The 21,583-nt window shown below is 37.7% G+C and overlaps 2 protein-coding genes across 2 annotated transcripts in view; both read left to right on the forward strand.

Moving 5' to 3' along the window:
• Positions 1 to 236: 236 nt before the first annotated feature.
• Positions 237 to 8,815, forward strand: pofut2 (protein O-fucosyltransferase 2). Its single transcript, XM_012870907.3, has 9 exons — positions 237 to 445; positions 1,213 to 1,466; positions 1,583 to 1,727; positions 1,992 to 2,102; positions 3,397 to 3,463; positions 3,693 to 3,818; positions 5,330 to 5,510; positions 5,797 to 5,920; positions 8,174 to 8,815. Exons 1-9 carry the CDS (start codon positions 270 to 272, stop codon positions 8,325 to 8,327), a joined length of 1,338 nt encoding a protein of 445 aa, XP_012726361.2. The 5' UTR covers positions 237 to 269; the 3' UTR covers positions 8,328 to 8,815.
• Positions 8,816 to 15,052: 6,237 nt separating this feature from the next.
• abca12 (ATP-binding cassette, sub-family A (ABC1), member 12) overlaps positions 15,053 to 21,583 on the forward strand; it is a 75,601-nt gene continuing 69,070 nt past the window's right edge. The window contains exons 1-4 of the mRNA XM_036139490.1: positions 15,053 to 15,303; positions 17,615 to 17,693; positions 17,856 to 17,949; positions 19,880 to 20,018. Coding sequence (XP_035995383.1) covers positions 17,628 to 17,693; positions 17,856 to 17,949; positions 19,880 to 20,018 — 299 coding nt within the window. The 5' untranslated portion in view covers positions 15,053 to 15,303; positions 17,615 to 17,627. The remainder of the gene's footprint in view (positions 15,304 to 17,614; positions 17,694 to 17,855; positions 17,950 to 19,879; positions 20,019 to 21,583) is intronic.

A 21,583-nucleotide genomic window follows, 5' to 3' on the forward strand; every position in this document is an offset into this window, starting at 1 on the left:
ATTCCATTCTTCTTTTCATAGCAACCTATCATGAATTCTCGTGTATTTCAAATATTTGCACTTTTTCTACGGTAGAAGTGCAACATTTGATTGGATGTCTTTGGGGTGATTCTTAATCTCCATGCGTAATCAGTTAAAGGCACAACAACAAAGAAATATAGCAGCACGACTTTCTCCTCTTCTGCGAGTTGGCCGGTTATTACTGGTGGTTGCTGAGCAACGGCACAGACGCTTTCCCACCTACCGGAAATGCGTGGCTCAGAGGAAAAATGGCGTACAACACATTGCATATAACCGCTATATGTGTGGCTTTAAGGCCTCTGTTTAGCTCTTTGTTTTTATCTATATTCTTCGCCTTTTCATTAATAGAAACAATAAAGTGTGAGGATGCGTTCAGTGCCGGCCGCACGGCCTCTGTCTCGGTCTCTCGCGCACGGGACCTACGGTGAGTTTACTGTCGTCATAGCTCGCTAGAAATGCTAGATTGAAAATGATCGTTGTTTCTTTACTAGTATTTAATTGCATTTTGTTTGTGCCTTTCGTACCATAGGGCAGCAGTCTTCCCCTTTTAAGCGCATGTTTTTGTTTCGTGTCTGTTACGCATTCATGGGCGTCTATTTCTAGCTCACTTCCTCTGGAGAACAATGCACCTGACTTCATTGAAAAAGTTGTTAATTTAATGAATTTCTACCTATAAGACCTATAACTCCTTTGCATGTGTGCATCTTATTAGGCTAACCAAACGCTCTTGTACTTTAGTTGTATTCGGCATAGAGAAAAATATAAATAAAAATTCCATAGACCTTATTCTACACTCCTATTTACTTTTAATTATTTGCAGTGGCCATTGTCGAAAGCTGTTGCCCTTTTCCCTAGCAAGCCTTATATTGTGTAGTCGTCTAAAGGTAAAAAGTTTTCAAACAAAACAAATATGATGGGTTTGTAAATAAAAGAGATAAACAAAATAATAATTATTATAATAACAATAATAATAATCATAATAATAAAATCATAATAATAATGATACATCAAACGTATAATGTGCTTGTTTGGACACTATACGATGCTTTCCAAATAAACAACAACCCAGAAATATATGAAAAATCATATTACAGAAAAGTAAGTTTGAAATAAGTGGGTTTTGAGATGAGATTTAAAGTTCTGTAATGAGTAATGTTCTTGCTAATTAGTTCGATTTCTTCTTTAAACCAGGTACCTGTTATATGATGTAAACCCTCCTGAAGGGTTTAATTTGCGAAGAGACGTCTACATCCGCATGGCGTCACTGGTCAAGACTTTGAGGAAGGAGGGGGATGACTGGGTATTGGTGCTTCCCCCATGGGGTCGCCTCTATCACTGGCAAAGTCCGGACATTCACCAGATTCGTATCCCGTGGGGAGAGTTCTTCAGCCTGACCAGCCTGCAAGCCAATGTCCCGGTTATCGAGTACGAGGAATTTATTGCTGGTGAGTACATTCATTTGCAACTTTAGGCATTTTAGACAGCTGTTTATAAACAAGGCAACTCAAGTCTCTGAGATCAAGTGTGCCATAAACAGAACATGTTCCCTTTTTGAATTCAGAAAATGGAGGCCCGTTCATAGACAGGGTTCTTGTACTGCAGAACTATGCCGAGGGATGGACTGATGGAAAGTGGGAGGAAAAAGTTGACGAGCGCCCATGCATTGAGAAGCTGCTGTACACTAAAGATAAACAGGGGAACTACAGGTAAAATTATACAATGCAGATTAAACTGTTATTGATGCAGAGGATATAGGTATAATTGATGCCAGCTTGAGAGAACAGCAGAAACAACAATGAAATAAAAGTTAAGTAATTTGTTTACCATGATGAAATTGATGATCAAACATGCAGATATTTATTTAGAAGGTTTACGCTTATTGCACTATATAAATATAACATAGCTGTGTTTTCTTGCTTGCACATTCAACCTCTTTCCCATCATCTGCACTATTCTGCATGTTTCTGCAGGGGTTGGTTTTGGGGCTATGAAGAAACTAGGGCTCGAAATGTGACATGTCTATCAGCTCAAGGCCACGCATCCATCATGGCTCCAGTTCTTCATAAAAACATCACAGCAACGTAAGTTCACTGATAAACTTCCAGTGACTGTGAAAATAAGCATCGTTTTTTACATTGACTTGCATTTGCTACTATTGTTGAACCCTTGATGTCAAAAGCGGTCCTGATGCTGACAAATTTAGTTATTGTTTTATGTCTCATTCAATTAAATTCAACATTGTATGAATGTACAAATTAAGTTGAGTGTGAGCAATACTTAATTTGTCTGTGTCATATTTTTAGAAGTTATATTAAACCATTACACTTTATTAAGGCTAAGAACAATAAATTCTGTTCAATAGTAAATATTGAAATATAATAATTAATTGATAATTGGAAGAAACAATACAGTCATTTTATTTAAAACTATGATTTAAATGAGTTTTAAAACTTCACATGCTGGTGAACTTATTTCATAGACAAAATCTCCAAACTATATCATGATGTGGCAACAGTTTGCCACATCGTGATATACAATCAATCATTCAGGGATCAGAATCCTCTGATCTTCCTTCACTAACTGATCTGTGGTCAGCAACTTAAATACCGAAAACCCTCTTTTTCCCCCTCTTTTCGTTAAATTTATCAAAACTAAAAACACTCACCAAAGTGCACAAACTTTGATGCACTTTCTTTTAGGTTTAATAAAATCCTGATAAAGGTTGTGGGGTGTATGCTGTGATTTATGAATTAGAAAAATCTACTTTATAATAATTTGTAAAAATATATATATATTTTTTAACAATAATTTACTTCTGCATCCTTTGCACTCTGCTCATTGCACTGTTGTCTCAGTCTGGTCTGTTTTGTTTATAGTCAGTTTGTATGTGTTCTCTATACTGTAGCCTATGTTTGATTTTATCACTGCATTATTGTGTTATTGTATTATTAAATAAATAAGCACATTGTGATCATTGTACAATCCAGAGTCAAATTGCTCGTATGTGTACACATACCAAGCACATAAAGTTGATTCTGATTCTAATAATCTTGTTTTTCTTTAATTTTGTGGGAGATTCAAATCTGCTATGGCTATCAAGGAACCTCCATTTTTTTTCCTTTGTGTTTCAGTCCTTAGGGAAAAAAATGGAATCAGCCAAATTCTAAAAACTGATCTATTCTATTAAATACTGTGAAAGATTAAGCACAAAATCCCTTGTAAAGTAGCCTATCCTTTATTTGTGAGCAGGGGAAAAGATGATATGACTTCTTTGTTGTATAAGTCTGGTATGACTCACAGTTTGTTCCCTTTGACCGCACTGATACTCAGATTGAATAAACCTGTCTGTGTGCTGTTCTATTTTTTTTTTTTTAGCTCAGTCATGCTTGATAGAGCAGAGACTCTCCTACACGATCACTATGCAGGAGGAGATTACTGGGATGTAAGTCAAGTAACAGTACCCCTGTGTTAGTGGTTAGTTAACAGAAGGCAGATTGTTGCTCTCTCTCTTTTTTATATATATAGTAATTTAGGTTATTGGATGATGATCTATTCTAGGGCATTAATCTTTTCTGTATGAAAAAAATAAATCCTGTGTTTGCACGCTTAAGATTACCCTGTTGTCTGTTAACTGATGCAGAGATATTTAAAACATTTTTCACGCCATTTAGACCCGGCGCAGCATGGTTTTTGCCAAGCACCTGCGGCTCATAGGAGATGATTTCAGAGCAAAATATCTGAACTCCACAGATGACAGGGACCATACACTGTATAATGAGGACTGGACCCGCATGAAAGTGAGTCACTGAGTCTGTCATTATGGCATGATTTGTATGACTATTACTCTTGTCGCAAAACTTCACATTTTAAAATGTTTAACATATCATTATTAACCATTTAGGGGATATATTTGTCTCTTTTTAGTGGGTTGTGTGATGTACTCATTCTAAAAAGATAAATTACATATCTTATCCAATAACCGCTCCCCTGTTTGAGAAGAAATCGGAAGTAATGGCTGCTTATGGACCATTAGCAATGACAACAGAAACCAACAACATATGTTGTCTCTCAGCTAGCTAAAAGAAAAAAAAAACACCTACCTAAAAGATGTGAATCTTTCTTGGGGTATATTGAAATTGCATATTTTCTTTACAGCTAGGGTTGGGCTATATGGACTTTGTCTACAATAATTTTGTCAAATCAATTCTGAGATGTAAATACTTAGGTAGTTAAAACAGCAACAGTAACAATCTCAACCGCACTAGCAGTTTTTAGTATTTGCAAACATAATTGAAGTTCATTTTACTATCAATATTTTTTTTCCTTGGTAGATGCTAAAAAAATAGGACATCTCCCATATCCATTCACAGCTATACTTGGATACTCATTCCTTACTGAACTGGCAACTTTTGAATTCAACACAAGTGGTGGGAAATATTCCGAATATGCAGTGCCTTGCAAAAGGAACAACACCCCTTGAATTTTTTCATATCTTTTTATGTACACACACACAAAGCTTAATATATATTTCATAGTTGTTGTTTTTCCTGTGCGTGTGTGCATGTGTGTGTGTGAGAGAGAGAGCAAGCAACACTAGTGATGAAGAATTGTGAAGTAGAAGGAAAAACTAACAGCCTGAATTGCAGTGTAACACTTGTGAAAAATATTTGCAGCATCAAGCTGAAGGTGTTTATTACTTTATCAGAATCAGGAAGTCGCTCAGAGTTAACGCTCTAAATTGTAACACTTTAGGGTTGGTAAACTAATGTAAAGAGTATAAAAAATTTATTATTATTATTATTATTATTATTATTATTATTATTATTATTATTAGAGACTGCGAAGGACTTGCCCCGGTCCGGGGTTCAATTTCCAGCAGAACCACTATGCTAAATCTAGAGTCAGAGATGTAAAATTTTGTTTAGAGCTATACTCTATCTAATCTGACTGATGCTAAGCTATTTTAGACACATCGACAAAGATTTTAGTCTCTAGATCTGTAAGGCTGGTAGAGTAAACCTTTTCAGTTTTTGTGTGTAAAAAAATATTTAAAACCTTTTATAGATTTCCTTCGACTTCACAAACGTGCACTATTTTGTGTTTGTCCATTGCAAAATAATCTTAATAAAACATAGTAGCCTGTTATTGCAACAAGACAAAAGGTGACATGGTTTAATGTAACATAAGTCTTATGTTAAGTATTCTGATGTTAACATAATCAAACTTATGTGAGGGAAAACATGTTATGTCTCTGAGTTGCTAGCAGTAGTTCAACAATTTAAAGTTTGTTGCTTTATATTCCTCTCAGGCCAAGCCCGGCTCTGCTGTGGGGGGTCCATATCTGGGGGTTCATCTCCGCAGAAAGGACTTCATCTGGGGTCACAGGGAGGATGTGCCCAGCCTGAAAGGGGCGGCCAAAAAAATCCGAAGTTTGATGAAGAAACACAAACTTCAGACTGTGTTTGTGGCGACTGATGCGGACGGAGAAGGTGATGACAGACTAGCTTATTTTTGAAAGAAATAGATTAAAATAACATGTCTAACATGCAAAGTTTTTTCAGTATATTATGTATTAATAATTTCCCATCCTACGCTCCTAAGTATTATTTCTAACTAATGGCTATCTTTTAATTTCTTCTGTCTTTTTCTTTTCACATCAAAACTCTAAACCAAAACCCTTCTAGATCACGCTCGATTAGATAAGAAAAGAAATTCCATTAAAAGCGATAAAGTCAATAGAACAAGCAACTGGTAATGATCTTATCATCCATGTAGAACTGAGAGAGCTGAAAAGGTTGTTGCCAGACATGGTGCGGTTTGAGCCAACCAAAGAGGATCTGGAGCTGCTTCGAGACGGAGGAGTGGCTATTATTGACCAGTGGATATGCGCTCATGCAAGGTAATTTCATCACAGGTTGTACTGACATTCTCCATAAAGCATTTTTTGCAAGCTTAAATAATGCCACAGAGACTTTGGAAATCCGTCCTAGTAACTGAGGCATTGATTAACTGTTTGCAGCTGCACACACTGACCTGTCAACGTTTTATTTTACCACAAATATGAGTGTAAACTAAATGTTTCTACAAAGCAGTTTTACTGTGAATAACGAGCGGTGAGGCCCTATATTATTACTAAACAATCTTTGTGCGTGTATTAGCATTAGCTCTAAGATTTACCGACCCGATTCTCAGCAGAAAAAAAAAAAAAAACATGGCACGATCAGGTGTGTTAAAAAGGAGCTGCGTCCCTCTTGAGTACAGAATTTGGTCTAAGTGAAATGCACTCATCACTGTTTGGCATGGTTTTATATCAAGTAGATCAAATTATAATCACTCTATACTTGTTTTGTTGCATTCCAACCTGTAATTTCAGCGTTTTTAAATCTAATTTTACGTGAGGGATTTGCCCAAAATAGTCCAAGTTGGTGAAGTGGAAAAAAGAAAACGTTTTTAGAAAATGCAAAACTGAAAATTGGCATCTGCCCTCGGTATATGTTTACCTCATTTACTAAGAAGTCCCTAAAAAGTTCTGGTGCAACCAATTACCTTGAAAAGTCTCATCAATAGTGAAATGAAGTCCACTAAGCAGGAGCCATCACACCATGGAGACAAAGGAGCTCTCCAAACAAGTCAGGGACAAGGTTTTTGAGAAGTCAGAATCAGAATCAGAATCGAATTTAATCGGCAAGTAGGTTTGCACTTACAAGGAATTTGACTTGGTGTTGATGGTGCAGACAAAAAAATAAGAATACAGTAAAATACGAAGTAAAAGGATATATACACGGAAGCTGTATACACTCAGCAGACTGTGCGTCAATGTAACTCAGAAGCTTGTAAGTCCTGAACGGGGGAGAGAGACAGTGTCCAGATTCAAGTACAAGTCAGTACAAGTACAAGTCAGGTTGAGGTTATAAAAAATACCCAAATCTTTCATGTTCCCCTAGAGCACCATCAAGTCCAACATTAATTGGAAAGCACATGGTACCACAACAAACCTGCCAAGAGAAGACTGCTTGCCTAAACGCATTAATCAGAGGCAGCACAGAGATCAAACATAACCCCAAAGGAGTTGCAGAGCCCCACAGCAGAGACTGGATGATCTGTCCATAGGACCACAATAAGCTGTACGCTCCATAGAGCTGGGTCCATATTCACAAAGATCCCCAGAGTCCTCTCAGAGGACTCAGCCTAACAATTCCTGCTAAGGAGTTTTAGCTTAAGAGTAATTCAAATTGTTGCTGAGAGCAACTCTGAGTAAGGAGACAGCATACTTTTTTATCTCGGTGAGGAGGTGTGGTTGCTAGGTCAATATTAACCTGATTGGCTTATTATCTTTACTATCCATTTACTACTTAATCTTTTTGATATTAGTATGCACTCACTTTTCAGCTTTTACTGTGATTGTCTGCTTGTATAAAGCAGGTTGTATTTGACCAAACGACCGACATAAAATGGAGAAAAAAAGACAGAGAAAAACCAAACCGGACATAGACGCATCGCCTCTGTCCGCACAGGTCTCAGAAGAGAGTAGAGGAGTGCCGAAAGATACATTGGTTACAGGCACAAATAGACAGACTTTTAAGCACATAGCCACAGATAAATGCCATTTTCTCTGTTTTCAAGCACCAGCCTGGAAAGTGAGAAAAAACAATCCTAAAATTCAGAATATTCTCAAATTTGTTCCTAAAATTACGTCACTTCTAGTCTTAGGATTCTTTGTAAATACAGGCACTGGTTGTGAGACAAGAAAACATGAAAACTGCCAACAGGGGGTGAAAACATTTACACGGCACTGTAGCCGTGTTAGCTTACTAGTGAGGTAAACTAAAATGTTTTTAGGGATTGTGCACATTTTCATTGTTGAGCGACGTCAGCATTAAGGTTAAATAGCACGAGATAAGCTTTAAGTCAAATCACATTTTCGATAATTGTTTTGGGGTATAAATAGATGGATAATGCATTGTGCCTTTGTTTGCCTCCAAATATCTCAGATGTTTCAGCCACGTAGCTCAACTAGATGAACTGGTCAGGATGACTCATGCTGTTTCTCACCTCGTTTTACATTCTTAAGCACTTTTATTGTCTTTTTGTCCCATTGTGCACTTTGTTCCACAGTGTTGCTTCATTTATACTCTGAATGGCTCTTTTCCAGGTATTTCATTGGGACATCCGTGTCCACCTTCTCGTTCCGGATCCACGAAGAGAGAGAAATCCTGGGGTTTGACCCAAAAACGACATACAACCGTTTCTGTGGAGACTCTGAGAAACAATGCGAACAGCCCACACACTGGAAAATTGTTTACTGACCTTACCTCACCCTACCCTGAAACACCCGTACCAAAAGCAGTATTACAGCTTACAGAATTATGATAGAAAATATCTGTTTTGGGACTGTTTTTTCCCCTCTTGATTTCAGTGTTAAATGGCCGCTGTGCCTGAGCTTTGGGCTCCAAAAGCCTAAACTCTGCTGCTCAACAGTGTAAAGCTTCAGAAACTACATTTGGATACAGTTTTATTTAGATTAATGGTCAGTGTGAATCTTTCATAAAAAGGCTGGTATCTGCTGCATTATCTTGAAAGTATGTCTATTTTTCACAAAAGTGAACTGTGCTGTATGACTGTATTTGGTTTTGATGTAATATTAAAATGTGTTTTTTTTTACTGTTTAAGAATGTTTACTGATGTATTTTAAGGATAAAATATATTTTGAAACGGCAAAAGAACAGAAGGAGGAAGAACTCGATCTTCGTAGGTGTAAGGATCTTGCATTCAATAAAGGTATATCTAGACAATGTGTACTGGCATAACTGGAATACATTTTTGTTTTTACCCCCTAGACAAGCAAGACATCTCAATAAGTTAATTTCATTTATTTCAGTTATTCAATTCAAAGCACAAAACCCCGTAAATTTAATTGACCTATTACACACAGCCACCCAGTCCTGGTATGCCCAAAGCAAGAGCTGTGTCTGCATTTGTGGCACAAAGGTCTGGCAACTGTCACCAATCCTGTTTGTGGTATGCATGCACAGGATTTCAAAGCATAGTCATGGAGATGGTGTCTGATTTGGGAACCTTTGGACACAATCATTGCTTTTTTGCAGATGATGTGGTTCTGTTTGCTTCTTGAGACCATGACCTCCAGCGTAGGGTTTAATATTTTCCCCGAAAATGAGATGTATCAAATCCCGGGAAAAGACGACGCATTTCCCGGGAATCCCGGTAAAATGGCTGTTTTTTGTAGTTATGCCTCTGGTGCGCTCTGAGGTGCGTCTGCCTTCAGCCAAGTGCATCATCCACCGTCCGGTGTCCTCCGCAGATGGGAGGGCTCAGACACACCCACACACCCGCGCGCGCGTATGTCCATATATATGCATTTTGCCATACTATTAAACGTAAATCCATCAAAAGCTGTCATCTAGGCTAGTATTTCACCAAGCGACTTGCTAGCTTTGCTAAAGTAGCCATCTAGCTTTTTCAGACGTTTTGTTGATTGGCTTTCTTCAGGAACTTTACTATGCTGAGATTCTAAATGTCTGCGCAATCCACTTGTCGACCCCCCCAGAACACCTGACAATCCGGTCACATAACATGCACTTTGCGTTTTCATTTTCAACCTTTTTAAAATGCTCCCATACAAAGCTGGCAGTAGACATCCTTAGGCGGTAGGCTACTGAATGCAACGTTACCGTAAGACAACAATAGACGCGCACTCCAATAAGAGCGCATTGGATTTTTTTTTTAACTTTCATTTCCCGTTTCCCGTCATAACATTTCCCGGGAATCGGTAAATAGTTTTGATCAGATTTCCCGGGAATCCCGTCTCCCGGCATTAAACCCTACTCCAGCGTGCACTAGAGCGGCTCGCTGCTGCGCGTGAAGCGGGCGGAATGAGAGTCAGCTCCTATAACTCTGAGGTTATGGTTCTCAGTCGGAAAAAGTTCGACAGGCCCTCCTCTGAGATAAGGGTAGGAGTGATGGTAGGATGGAACAAGAGATGTACAGACGGATTGGGTCTTTGCAGTAATTCGGACGCTGCCCCAGTCGCTTGTGGTGAAGAAAGCCGAGTCAAAACAGCAAAAGTCTCAATTTACCGGACCGCATATGTTCCAACTCTTACCTATGGTTGCGAGCAGTGTGCGAAATACCTGTCAATATTTGGGGGGGTCCCCATCTCCCCAGTTTGTTGCGCAATAACGATGTAAATTTACTCAATATGCAGTAGGCCTATAACATTACAATGTCAAAGTCAAAGTTAGCTTTAATGTCAATTTTTCACATTCACCAGACATACAAGGACTCGAGAGGATTTTCTCATTCACCAACAGTGAAACAGATAAAGTGCACAGGCACAACAGATAAGATCAGTTCCTAATACTAAAATTTAAACATTTTTAGTAACGTTGTCAACGTTACGTTATTCTTCTGTTTGGCGCGCACATTCCTAATTTGCATCCGCGAATAGGATTGGCTGGCTCCACTTGGCATAAAAAAGAACATATTTCCCCCTGGGATCATTAAAGTATGTCTGATTCTAATTCTGATATTTGTGAATAAATGTTTTGAATTTTAAATACTGGACATGTTGAGCTTAAAAAATTTTAGTGACCATTAGTGACAAAAAATATTTTATTTTTAGATTTTTTGACACAATTTAAGACCCCCTTTAAATTTTGCTTTTGAGGCTTTGAGGGGGTCTCATGGGTTAATCGGGGGGGGTCGAGCCCCCCCTGGAGCCCCCCGTATTTCGCACTCTGGTTGCGAGATTTGGATCATGACCAAAAAAAACAGATCCCAGATACAAGGGGCTGAAATGAGCGTCCTTCAGAGGGTGGCCAGGTTCAGCCTTAAAGAGATGGGGTGAGGAGCTCCATCATCCAGGGGGAAGCTCCTAAGTAGAGCCTCTGCTTCTCCATATTGAAAGGAGTCCATTAAGGTAGTTCAGGCATCTGATCAGGATGCCCCTGTACACCTCTCTTCCAGGCACATCCTGTTGGGAGGAGACACCGGTATTTTTCTTCTTCTTGATAATATTCCTTCAGTGTGTACAGTGACACCATGGTAATTAAACCAGGTTTTGGTACTTTTGGCACCGTGAGTAGGTGCCAAGTCCTGCTGAAAAGTAAAACCAACATCTCATTAAAGCTCGTTAGCAGAGGAAAGGGATGGAAGTGCTTCCCTCTGTTGGGAAGCTGTGCTGAATTTAGACATGATGAAATGCAGACCAACTCCAGAAGATGACGTGGCTCCACAAATCCTCACTGACGGGAAACTTTAAAATGACCCTCAAGCAAAACACTTTGGATGTTTTTGCAAATATGCTATAGCCTCTGGGGATGAATGGAAATAATGTTTGTTGCTCCGCCCGTCTGACACCTCGTCTTTCCGTAAGTTCATTTGGAATGATATGAAAGTTTATGTAGCACAGTCATTGCTGATAAAAAGTGCAATGTTAAATTATTTTAATGAACATTTTAACAACGCAGGGCATTTGTTTGATTATTTAAGCAGGGATTTTTAAAAGTTCTGTTTTAAACACTGAACCCGTTGTTACAAGCCGTCCATCAGCTTATTGTTCTGTTCGTTTAAAACGTGTTTGTGAGGTCAGTAGTAGTGTCCTGAAAAGGTGTGGACAGCAAAAAAACATCAGTTGTTCATAATTGGAGGTGAGACCTCGATTGTAAATAATTACACACCTTTCACAAAAATGTCCATCCTGGCTAAAGTGTTTGAGAAATTGTTGCGTGATCAACTGAAGGGCTTTTTAAAAATCAAACACTTGAACCCTTTTCAGTCAGACTATAGGAAGCAGATTAGCTTGTGTTGCTCTCTTTGTTGACTTGTCCTAGGCGTTTGATACTGTGACCCAGTCTTTTGACATTCTTTTTTAAAAAAAAAGGCATCTCCACCCATGTTATCTCCTGATTTGCAGATTACTTGTCAAGCAGAACGCAGTACGTTCAGGTGGCTGGAGTTAGTTTCACCTTTCTTGAGGTCGCAACCAGTATACCTCAAGGCTCAGTATTAGTTCCCATTCTGTTCACAATTTACATTAATGATCTGTGCGCAAACATATGAAATGCCTAATTTTTTAATGCAGATGATTCTATAATTTACTGCTGTTCACAATCAATCACACGGGCATTTGAATTTCTGCAATGAGCCTTGGAGACTGCTTTTAAATGTAGAGACATCCAAGATTATGCTTTTCTCCAAATGAGTCTGTTCCTTCAGAGAGCATCCCTTTAATTAAAACCAATCAAGGTAAAACTCTAGAGCTAGTCAGCCGCTATAAATACCTGGGCATAACTATTGACGAGGAGCTCTCTTTTAAAATACATGTTAAAAGCTTGATTTCTAAATTAAGGGTGAAACTTAAGTTCTTAAGAAACTTAAGTCATGTTTCTCCCTCGGAACTCAGAAGACTGATATCAGCTGCTATTTTATCTGTAATTGATTATGGGGATGTGGCGTATTTATGTGTGCTTCAAACAGCTACCTGCAGTCCTTTGACTCTTATCTACCTCTGTGGACTGAGATTTCTCACTAGTTGTAGCCAAATCACCCATCACTGTGAGCTCTACGTTAAAGCCGACGTGCTTTCCTTGGATGTAAAGAGATTTACACACAGTCTTTTATTAGCCTGGTTCCTACTTATCTTAACTGTCTTTGGAGAACTGATAGCACATTACGCCTTACGTTCTAAGGACATTTTGCATCTCTCTCTGTACCACGTGTTCAGACTGAAAAGGGAGAGAGAAAACAAATCAGTTTCTCTGCTCTCTCTGCTTTGAAAGCCCTACAATCGAAACTGAAGCTGTCAGAACTTGTTTAGCTGAGGGCCTTCCACTCTATCTTGACCGACAACGGGCATCCTTTGGACAGTGCCTGTGTTTTAAATCCTATCTTATTATGCTTTAACATTTTTAGCTTGTTGCTGAAATTGCAACTCTTGCATTTTACTAGTCAGTTTTACTCATGCTTTATGTTCTCACTGTTTGTTTTGCTGTTATTCTATTTGTCTTGTCCAATATGTTGTCTTGATCTCAGTAGGTTTTTGCCTGGTTAAATAATGGTTTAAAAATTAAATAAAAAATAGCTATGTATCTTTGTATAGGGATGAGTGGGGCAATTTAAACAATGTCTTTCGTTCAGCTTTTTATTCTTAAATCTTGCTCTTTGCTCTTTTATACAGTAAACTACTTTCTAAACCCTTTCTTGCTTTTATAATTCACAATTCAAGGATTTAATGTTGAGCTTCTTATATCATAGTTATGAAAGGGGAATATGTGGGGAATAGAAGTCTCAATTTTTCCCGGTGAATTTTCCTCATGATATTGTCTGTCTAATCCCAAGTGTGAACCTAACCTCCTCAACAACAGCCTGCAAAATGATTGTCTGTATTCGAGGGTTTTGTCCCACCCTTAACACTACATTGTTCTCACGTCTTTTTCTCGATGAAATCGCATAGACTCGCATGGAGTGGTACTTGGCAGTATGAGCAGTAATAGTCCCATCGGTAAATGAAATAAGCATCTCCGTAAAGCTGCATGCTCTACTGACAAGCTGAGCTGGCTTTAGACTTGATAAAAATATGATGGACCAACACCAGCAGATAACATAAATCCATGAATCATCACCACAGACTGTGGAAACTTAATCCTGTACCTCAAGCAAGTGGATTCTGTGCCCACCGAAGTAATATTTTTGTATTAAAAATACTTTGTTTTTAATAGTCTTATGTGAAATTGTAAATGTCTGAGAAAGAAAAGGGAGACCATTTTTTTATTTCAAAGGATTTCAAAAAACTAAAAGTTTTGTAACATGTCTTATTCAGTAATACCTTCAGATGAGGCTCCTTTGTCAGATTACAAGTAACTTTTAAAATAACCTTTAAGCAGCCATTAAGCATACTTTTCATTGATTTCTGTATTTACATTTTTTATTTGGTCTGAGGCAAAATCTCATTCTGAAATCTAATGTTTTCATCGGCTGTATGTAGAAAATTATCATAACAAACAGAAATAAAAGCTTGAAAACATCTGTCTGTGTGTTTTGAAGGACTTTCAGATAGTGTTGGGCCATTATCAGGCTTGTGTGAAAATTGTATTTAAATACACCTCGCTCTACCGTACCTGTGACGGTTTTTAACCTTCACACGATATCAGAATAAGAAAACCGGTATACCTACCTTAGACTGCTTTATACTTTACAATGCAAAAGTGTCACATGTCATCTATAATCCTGTTAGGCCCAACCCTTTATGTTGCTTACTGGAAGAATGTGTCTGCTGCTCAACCTGCCTGACGGCTGCACTACCAGCATGTTTAGTTACGAGATCAGTGAAGTGGCATCTTAATAGTTCAACATGTTTGTTTAAGGAAAAGTGGTTTAACTTAAATCAGATGCTTTTTTTCTTTGACATCTTCCCTTCAGTCTTTATATGGTTGGCTACTCCGTTTCTAAACTTTTTTCCAGCTTTTGTCATCTACTTCACAGTGACTTTATGTTGTGTATTTTGTATCTTAGATATGAAGGAGGGATAATCCATCCCAGTGGATTCTCCCCGTGATATTGTGTGACTAATCTCTCTGGAGAATCTTACTGTCTCAACAACAGCTTACAAAATGATTGTGCGTAATTTGATGCTTTTGTGCCACCCTAGTATGGCTAATTCTGTAGAACAACAGCAACAAATGCTTTATAACTCCTGTTTCCTATAATATAAAATACATACTATATACGTATATTCTAGTCTGTGAATCCATAGGTTTACCCATAGGCTTATGATTTAAGATGATATTCTGTCATTTATTATGACACAAGCTACAATACGGAGTTGCTTGATTTAAATTTAATTAATTACTGAAAAGCTATTCCATTTGCATAATTATTCTGAGGTTGGTCTATTTGTTCCAGGAAGTCATGCTGGTTTTTTTTTTCTTTCTTGTTTAGAATACAGCCAGAGCACACGCCCTTTCTCAGATTTACCAACACAAAGGAGGTGCTTGTCATTCTCAGAACCACAGGTGCATTTAGTGAGGTGAGGGTTGTTACTGCTGCAACCACTGCCGAGTCACCAAGGGAAAGTTTCTGGCTCTGAGTTTTTGCTTTTAACTTTTTTTCAGGCCAATTTTCTCTGTTTTCTCGAGCAAAGGACTGATGGAAAGGCCATCCTGCTAGGGGGTTACCTCCTGTGGCAAGATGTCCTTATTAATGAGCCCGCGGACTTCACATAGATAGTCAACAGTATAATCAGTTTACAAGGACAGCAGTGCTCAGGTAGGTCAAAACTATATATATATTTTTTACAGTAAACTGTATTATCAAGCTAAAGTACATTAATGACTTACAAAGGGACCAATGCTGATTAAAGGTCACTTTGATTTATTTGTTTTTGTTTAGTGTGAACACAGCTATGCATTTCTATCAAAGCTGTTGATTGTTAATAATGTCTAACTACTTCAAAATTAGTTTGTTGTTTTTAATTTTAAAATGTTAATCCAAATTGAACATGATTTTGACAAGTTTACAGTTTCCCATTCATAGAGTTTACCATTTTTATGTTCTACCAGGTATAGCTGATATCTGTTTTCCATTTCCTGATAAAAAAAACTAAAATGTAACATGCCAGTGTCATACAGTTGAAACTAAAAATGTTTATATCCCTGAATTATTAGCATTACCCCCTGTTTAAGTTTAAGATTCAGATTAACTGGAAGTCTTGATGGAGATTCAAAAGGAGCTATTAGGGAACCCTCCATGGCCGTTTAGTGGATGGAAAAACATAACGTGACTTAAATGTCCAGGGAACATTAGTGCTCCCTACAGCACTAATGTTGAATGTTGGAAACATCGTTACAACAGGGATCACCAACATGGTGCCCGCGGGCACCACGTAGCCCGCAAGGACCAAATGTGGTGCCCACAAGCCTGTACAAAAAAATAGCACAACCCTGCAGTGAGCTGCATTTAAAATGCTTTTTCATTGTATTTACATAGATTTAAAAATGAATAAAGCATTAAAAACATGTTTATACTACATAGAGTTAAGCTTGGACTCTTGTAGTTCAAAGGTAGCCCTTCGTAGGACACAGTACCGATAAAGTAGCTCCCAGTTTCAAAGAGGTTGGTGATCACTACAATATGACCGTCAGGAAGCGCTACTTGCCAATGCCTGATTGAACTGTCAGCAAACATTCACGTTATGTTTTCTGAAGGTTTACCTACTAGATAGGTGGTTGGTTGAGAGAAGCAGTCGCATTGCGAATTAAGTTTTTACTCATTATTTCAAACTTCCAAAAGGTTACGTGAAGTTGGATGGCCAAGTGACAAAGTTGGAGCTCTCATCAACCATTACCTTCAAATGAATAAAACGTGTTGCTGTTTATCAGCATTTCATGATTTGTGTCTCGTCAAATCTTTATTTCACACACAACTATAAGCCTAATATTTACAGGGAAGTACCTTGGTATTAAACTGTGCTACTAATAGCAATTAACATAGTCAATACGCATTGACAAGTTCAGTAGTTTATGAACTTAGAACTGAAACACTGTGAATTGGATTGGATTTGTATTCCTTTATCCAAGTTCCAGCTTCAAATGTAGATGTAGAAACACAGCAGCTGTCTGGCTTAGGAATGATTGAGTAACATTACTTTTCATAAAGTTAGTACAAATAAATTATCCCCACAATTCATTTATTTGTATTTACCTTGTAAGTAATGATACTAAAATCTCATCTGGGTACCATTAAAAGGTTCCCTTATTACCACTAGGGGTGCTTAGTGGTACTTGGGTAGTTTGAGGACCATGGAGCTGGTTAATTAAGGATATACATTTAAAATTTCAGTCTTGAAATAATTTATCCATTGTGGTTCTTCAGTATCATAATGCTGTGACTACAGCATTAAATCAGGCATGTCCTGGTCCTGGTGTGGCCAATGTAATGTATTCATCTTTTGATAACCACACTTTTTACATTCTATTTAAATTCGTATTAAAAACGACCACATCTGTCTGAGGGCTAACCCTAACCCTCAAATGCAAACCTTTGGGCATTAAAAGCTTTTTTTTCCCATATCATTTATTAAAATTAGCTAAATACCGCAAGTGTTTTGAAAGAAATACTGGCCCAAATCCTGTTCTCATATTGCTAGACCAAAAAGAATTCAGTGTATTTTTTTTTTACAATCGAGTCTAACATAATTTGCGAACTGGGTGACCATCTTTTAATAAGGCTAATGTGCAAAATGCATTTTTAACTTTGGGTCTACAGTGATTTGACATCATTTTCCTTCAGAATATCTGAATGATTTGTTTAATTGAAATTATCACTTTGTAAAGCAGGTAAAAAGGAAATTCACAATGTCATTTTTGAATATTTTTTATATCCTTATTATCCATTTTCTGGCCCTCGAGTACCTTTGACTTGAGAATTTCAGCCCATGTGCCAAAAAAGTTGGACACATTTCCTTACTACTTTGTATAACCATGTCATAAACAATATCACCTAATATTTATTTAATATAGGAATTACAGTAAATATGTCTCTGAACTGATGTATAATGATCTTTTATCTGCTTTTTTAGCCATCCTCTCCTGATGGCGTTCTTCAGACAGCTCAAACTTCTTTTGTGGAAGAATGGACTGGGAGTCATCAGACAGCCGGTGGGTGACTTTCCAAGGCCTTGGAGGCTTTCATTTACACATTCACATTGAGAAAAAACATAGAGTAGGCTCCCTGTAACTTGCAGAGGATACATAAATCTGGAAATGGACATTGTGATGATTGATTCTTTGCACTGATGCCCACGATTTCTTGCGGTGTAGTTGTGGTCCATTACTCTGATCGTCTGGCCTTTGATCATCTTCATCCTAATCGCCGTGACTCGGGACCATTTCCGTCCAATTGTTAGAGATACATGTAAGTATAAAACACCAGGAAACTAAGCATTGTGGGGATCCAGAAAGCCAAATGATGGGGTCATGATAAGTGTTGTTACAGTGGGTCCATATGAAGCATAAAATAAACTTAAGGCCGGAGAAGGAAACTGTATTTAGTTTTGTTTCTTAAAGGTAGATTATTACCTTTCACCCGCCTCCCTCCCCAAAACAGACAAAAATAAATGACTAAATAAATAGTCTTTTTGCGCATTATAAGACGTGTCAATAAAAGCAGTGGAAAAAAAGGCTCAAGATAAGTGCAAATTTATCTTACGTTCTGGAAAGACTGAATAAAGGATTCACCTGAAGCTGAAAAGAAACTTAAAATACGCATGACTTCATTACTGAGCTGTCAGTCAGTGTTGGTCATCTTAAAGGTCAGTAGCTTGGTGCTGCAGGACTAGTTTCTTAATCAGAGTAAATACATGAAGAATTAAACGCAAACATCAACTCCACCTCAGAATAAAGCTTGTTACGTAAATATTGACTTGGCATTTGTATGCCTTTATTGATTTAAATCCTTTGAGGAATTGTATTTTACTGAGGAGTGGCACAGGCATTCGTCTGTCTGTCATCTTGCAGCGATAGTTGAAAAACTCCTTGTTGAGGGAAGCCTGGAAAATGACCAACACATTAGGGATAGTGGTGGTATTAAAGTAAACTGCAACCTTCAATCCGAATGTCGGTCCGGAAAGAAAATAGCGAAAAACCACCAGTGAAAAGGTGTTGGCTGTCATACAAACAGCTAACCAACTTTCTTTTGTTTGTTCGGCCTATTCTAAATAGATCATATTTAATACCAACCCACACTCGTAACTTGATCTTCTCCGTGGGCTCGAATATAAAAGGATAAAAAAAAAAGATCATCCACCACCACAATGTTTTCTTTTGTATGAGCTGGAAACATGTACTGTAATACTAAACTCTGAAGTGGAAACAAAGCACTCTTCAGTGTCTAAGCTGACTAAATCACTGACACAAGCTTTGAATCATGTTTTATAGTGATTCAGACCTAGCATTAATTATTGTTTAAAGCTATTTTCTCATGATAAGCCATCTGTAGTTCTACAATAAAGAAAACACACTTTAGGCAGTAATGGGATCCTTACAGATGTAGTTTAATGTAATGTAAAAAATGTAGTTTAGAAGTTAAAAGTGAAATTAAAATCTTAAATATTAAGTTGTCATTTGTTTGGTGCCACTTTTCAAATGTATGGATACAAATACCGCATTCATATCCATGTATAAATACATAGCTTTTTGTTGTTTTAATGCAATAATCATGAGTTTTCTTTCTTTCATTTCTCAATTAATTACGCTTTGTGTCAACACTTTATTTACACAGTGAAACTGGGCACATGAAAACAAATAATGCCGTTGGTGTGTGACGTAATGCACGTTTTCTTTTTTTTAGAGGTCCTCTGTTTTGTCCAGATTTCACAAAGACCTTCACAATCACTGGGACTGTCACTGAGCAAACACTATGAGCTACCCAGAATGAATACCAAGAAACCATTGTACCATGAATTTAGTGACAATAGCTGCACGACATCTACTTGATCTTTGCGGTCGTCACACCTTGTGTTTTTTTTGTGTGTGTGTTTGTTGTTTTTGCTCCATACCAAGAGCTGATCGTATTTTCTTGACAAAAGGGTGGTGTTGGTTTTGTGCATGTGGTGATGAATGTCATTACAGCCCATACAAAGCAAGCTGAAACTTTTCACCCAGGGCATTTTTTTAATAGCTTCTCAGAAATTTAAACATGACATTGTCACTTCTAAAACATTATTTCCAAATAGAAAGAAAATTCATAAAAATGAACTTCTTTGGTTACTTATCACTGTTTTTGTAAAGCGTTCTGTCCATAAGCATCCACATCTGATTGTGGAAATTGTTTAACGCTCCTCTAGGTCATGTTGGACCCCGGAACCTACCAAGCACAGGCTTCTTCCCCTTCATGCAGACCCTCCTCTGCAACACAGACAGCAATTGTCACAACACGTCTCGCCTCGGGCACTCAACGGCATCGAAGTCATCAAGGGGTCGAAGGTAACCTGTCTAGCACATGATTTTACTTTAGTTGTATTTCTGAAAAGCTAAATACATTTTTTTATGCGATCACCTCAAAATCACATTGTTTTGTAGAAGAAAATTAGTGGCACTGATCCTTCCGGACAATTCTTTTTGTTATGTTTTCTTAAAGAAATTACTCTTAGGGAAAAAATAAAAGAAATAGGTTTATTTAATGGGTGAACTGTAAGAAAACAAAACAAAAACAGGTACAGTATTGCACCATAAGTCAGTCTAAGGGCAGCTGGTAGGAAAACCTGTTTGTGTCGTTTCTCAGGTTTTCCACTTTCTACTTTGGTTTGGATCTCTAAGAACATGGTCGACATTGAGAAATGTTTCTTTCACAGCCTGTATCTCAAGCAATGAATAAATAAATAAAAAACAATAAAAATAATGCATTTTCTCCTTAGAATTTTCCCATAAACAAGTATGTACAATCATGTAAATTCTTATCCAGCTTTGACACATCTATTCAACCAAAACAAGGAAGTATCCTCTTTGAAACAATTCTTCTTTCAGAAAAAAATTGTAGAAGTTTGAGTTTATGTCTAGATCTTCTTGGGCTTTTTTTTTCTTTTTCTTTTTTTTTTTTTTTACAGCTAAACTTGATGTTTGGGGGATTGTTTCTGGACAAGAGATTTTAACCTGGATTAGCAGGGGTGGGTTTTTTTCGGGATACATTTATACTCAACTAACAGATATGTAATCAGAAGACAGCTTCAGGGTTTGAGTAAAGAATGATGCAACTAATCTAAACCAGTGGTTAGTTGTTCTTAGATAGTTATACTGTGATCAACACAGCTGTTAATTGGCTACCATTGTCTTCTAACCTGAGTGTGTATGTAAAGGTCATGATGGCAAAGAGAGCAGAGCTGGTTTGGATAAGGTGCCTATTGATATAGCAGGTTGAACTGGAACACCCACACAAGTTTCTTATGTGTCAGAAAAGATTAGGCAAGGACTCCGTCCAAAAGGATTTTCCATCTCAATGATCTTTCCCTTCTTCCAGTGGATACATCTAATGTTAAGGATGCTGCATGTGCAATAGTTGATGAAGGTTGATGGTTTTCTCTTATGGCATCAACTAATGATGTTCTGATCAAGATTTGTCCCCGAAACTAGTCAGATTCACTGAAGATTAGGTATTCACCGATGCCAATTCTCAATCTGATTTCACATTAAAGTTAATAAAATCAGTGGTATGTTTATGCCTTGCTTTTTCCTAACTGGAATTCCTGCTGGACAGCCTTTATATGCTTCTTCAGAAAAGGATTAACTAGCTAAAGTCAATCATTTTCTGAGAACTCACCACCTAAAACTGGCATACCTTTTGTTTCTGAAGCTATATCTCACTCCACACATACAGCTAAATAAGTTCCTGATTGCGGAGGCAATGGGTTTAAATCGGTTGCCTCCGATTTAAGCCTGTTCACACAATTTAAAATACTTCTGTTAGTTTATAAATCACTAATGGATCAGCACCACAATACATTTAAAGGCCTGTTGTTGCTGTATCAACCCTCCAGACCACTCAGATCTTCTGG

Source organism: Fundulus heteroclitus, chromosome 7 (genome assembly GCF_011125445.2).
Source record: "Fundulus heteroclitus isolate FHET01 chromosome 7, MU-UCD_Fhet_4.1, whole genome shotgun sequence".
NCBI lineage: Eukaryota > Metazoa > Chordata > Actinopteri > Cyprinodontiformes > Fundulidae > Fundulus > Fundulus heteroclitus.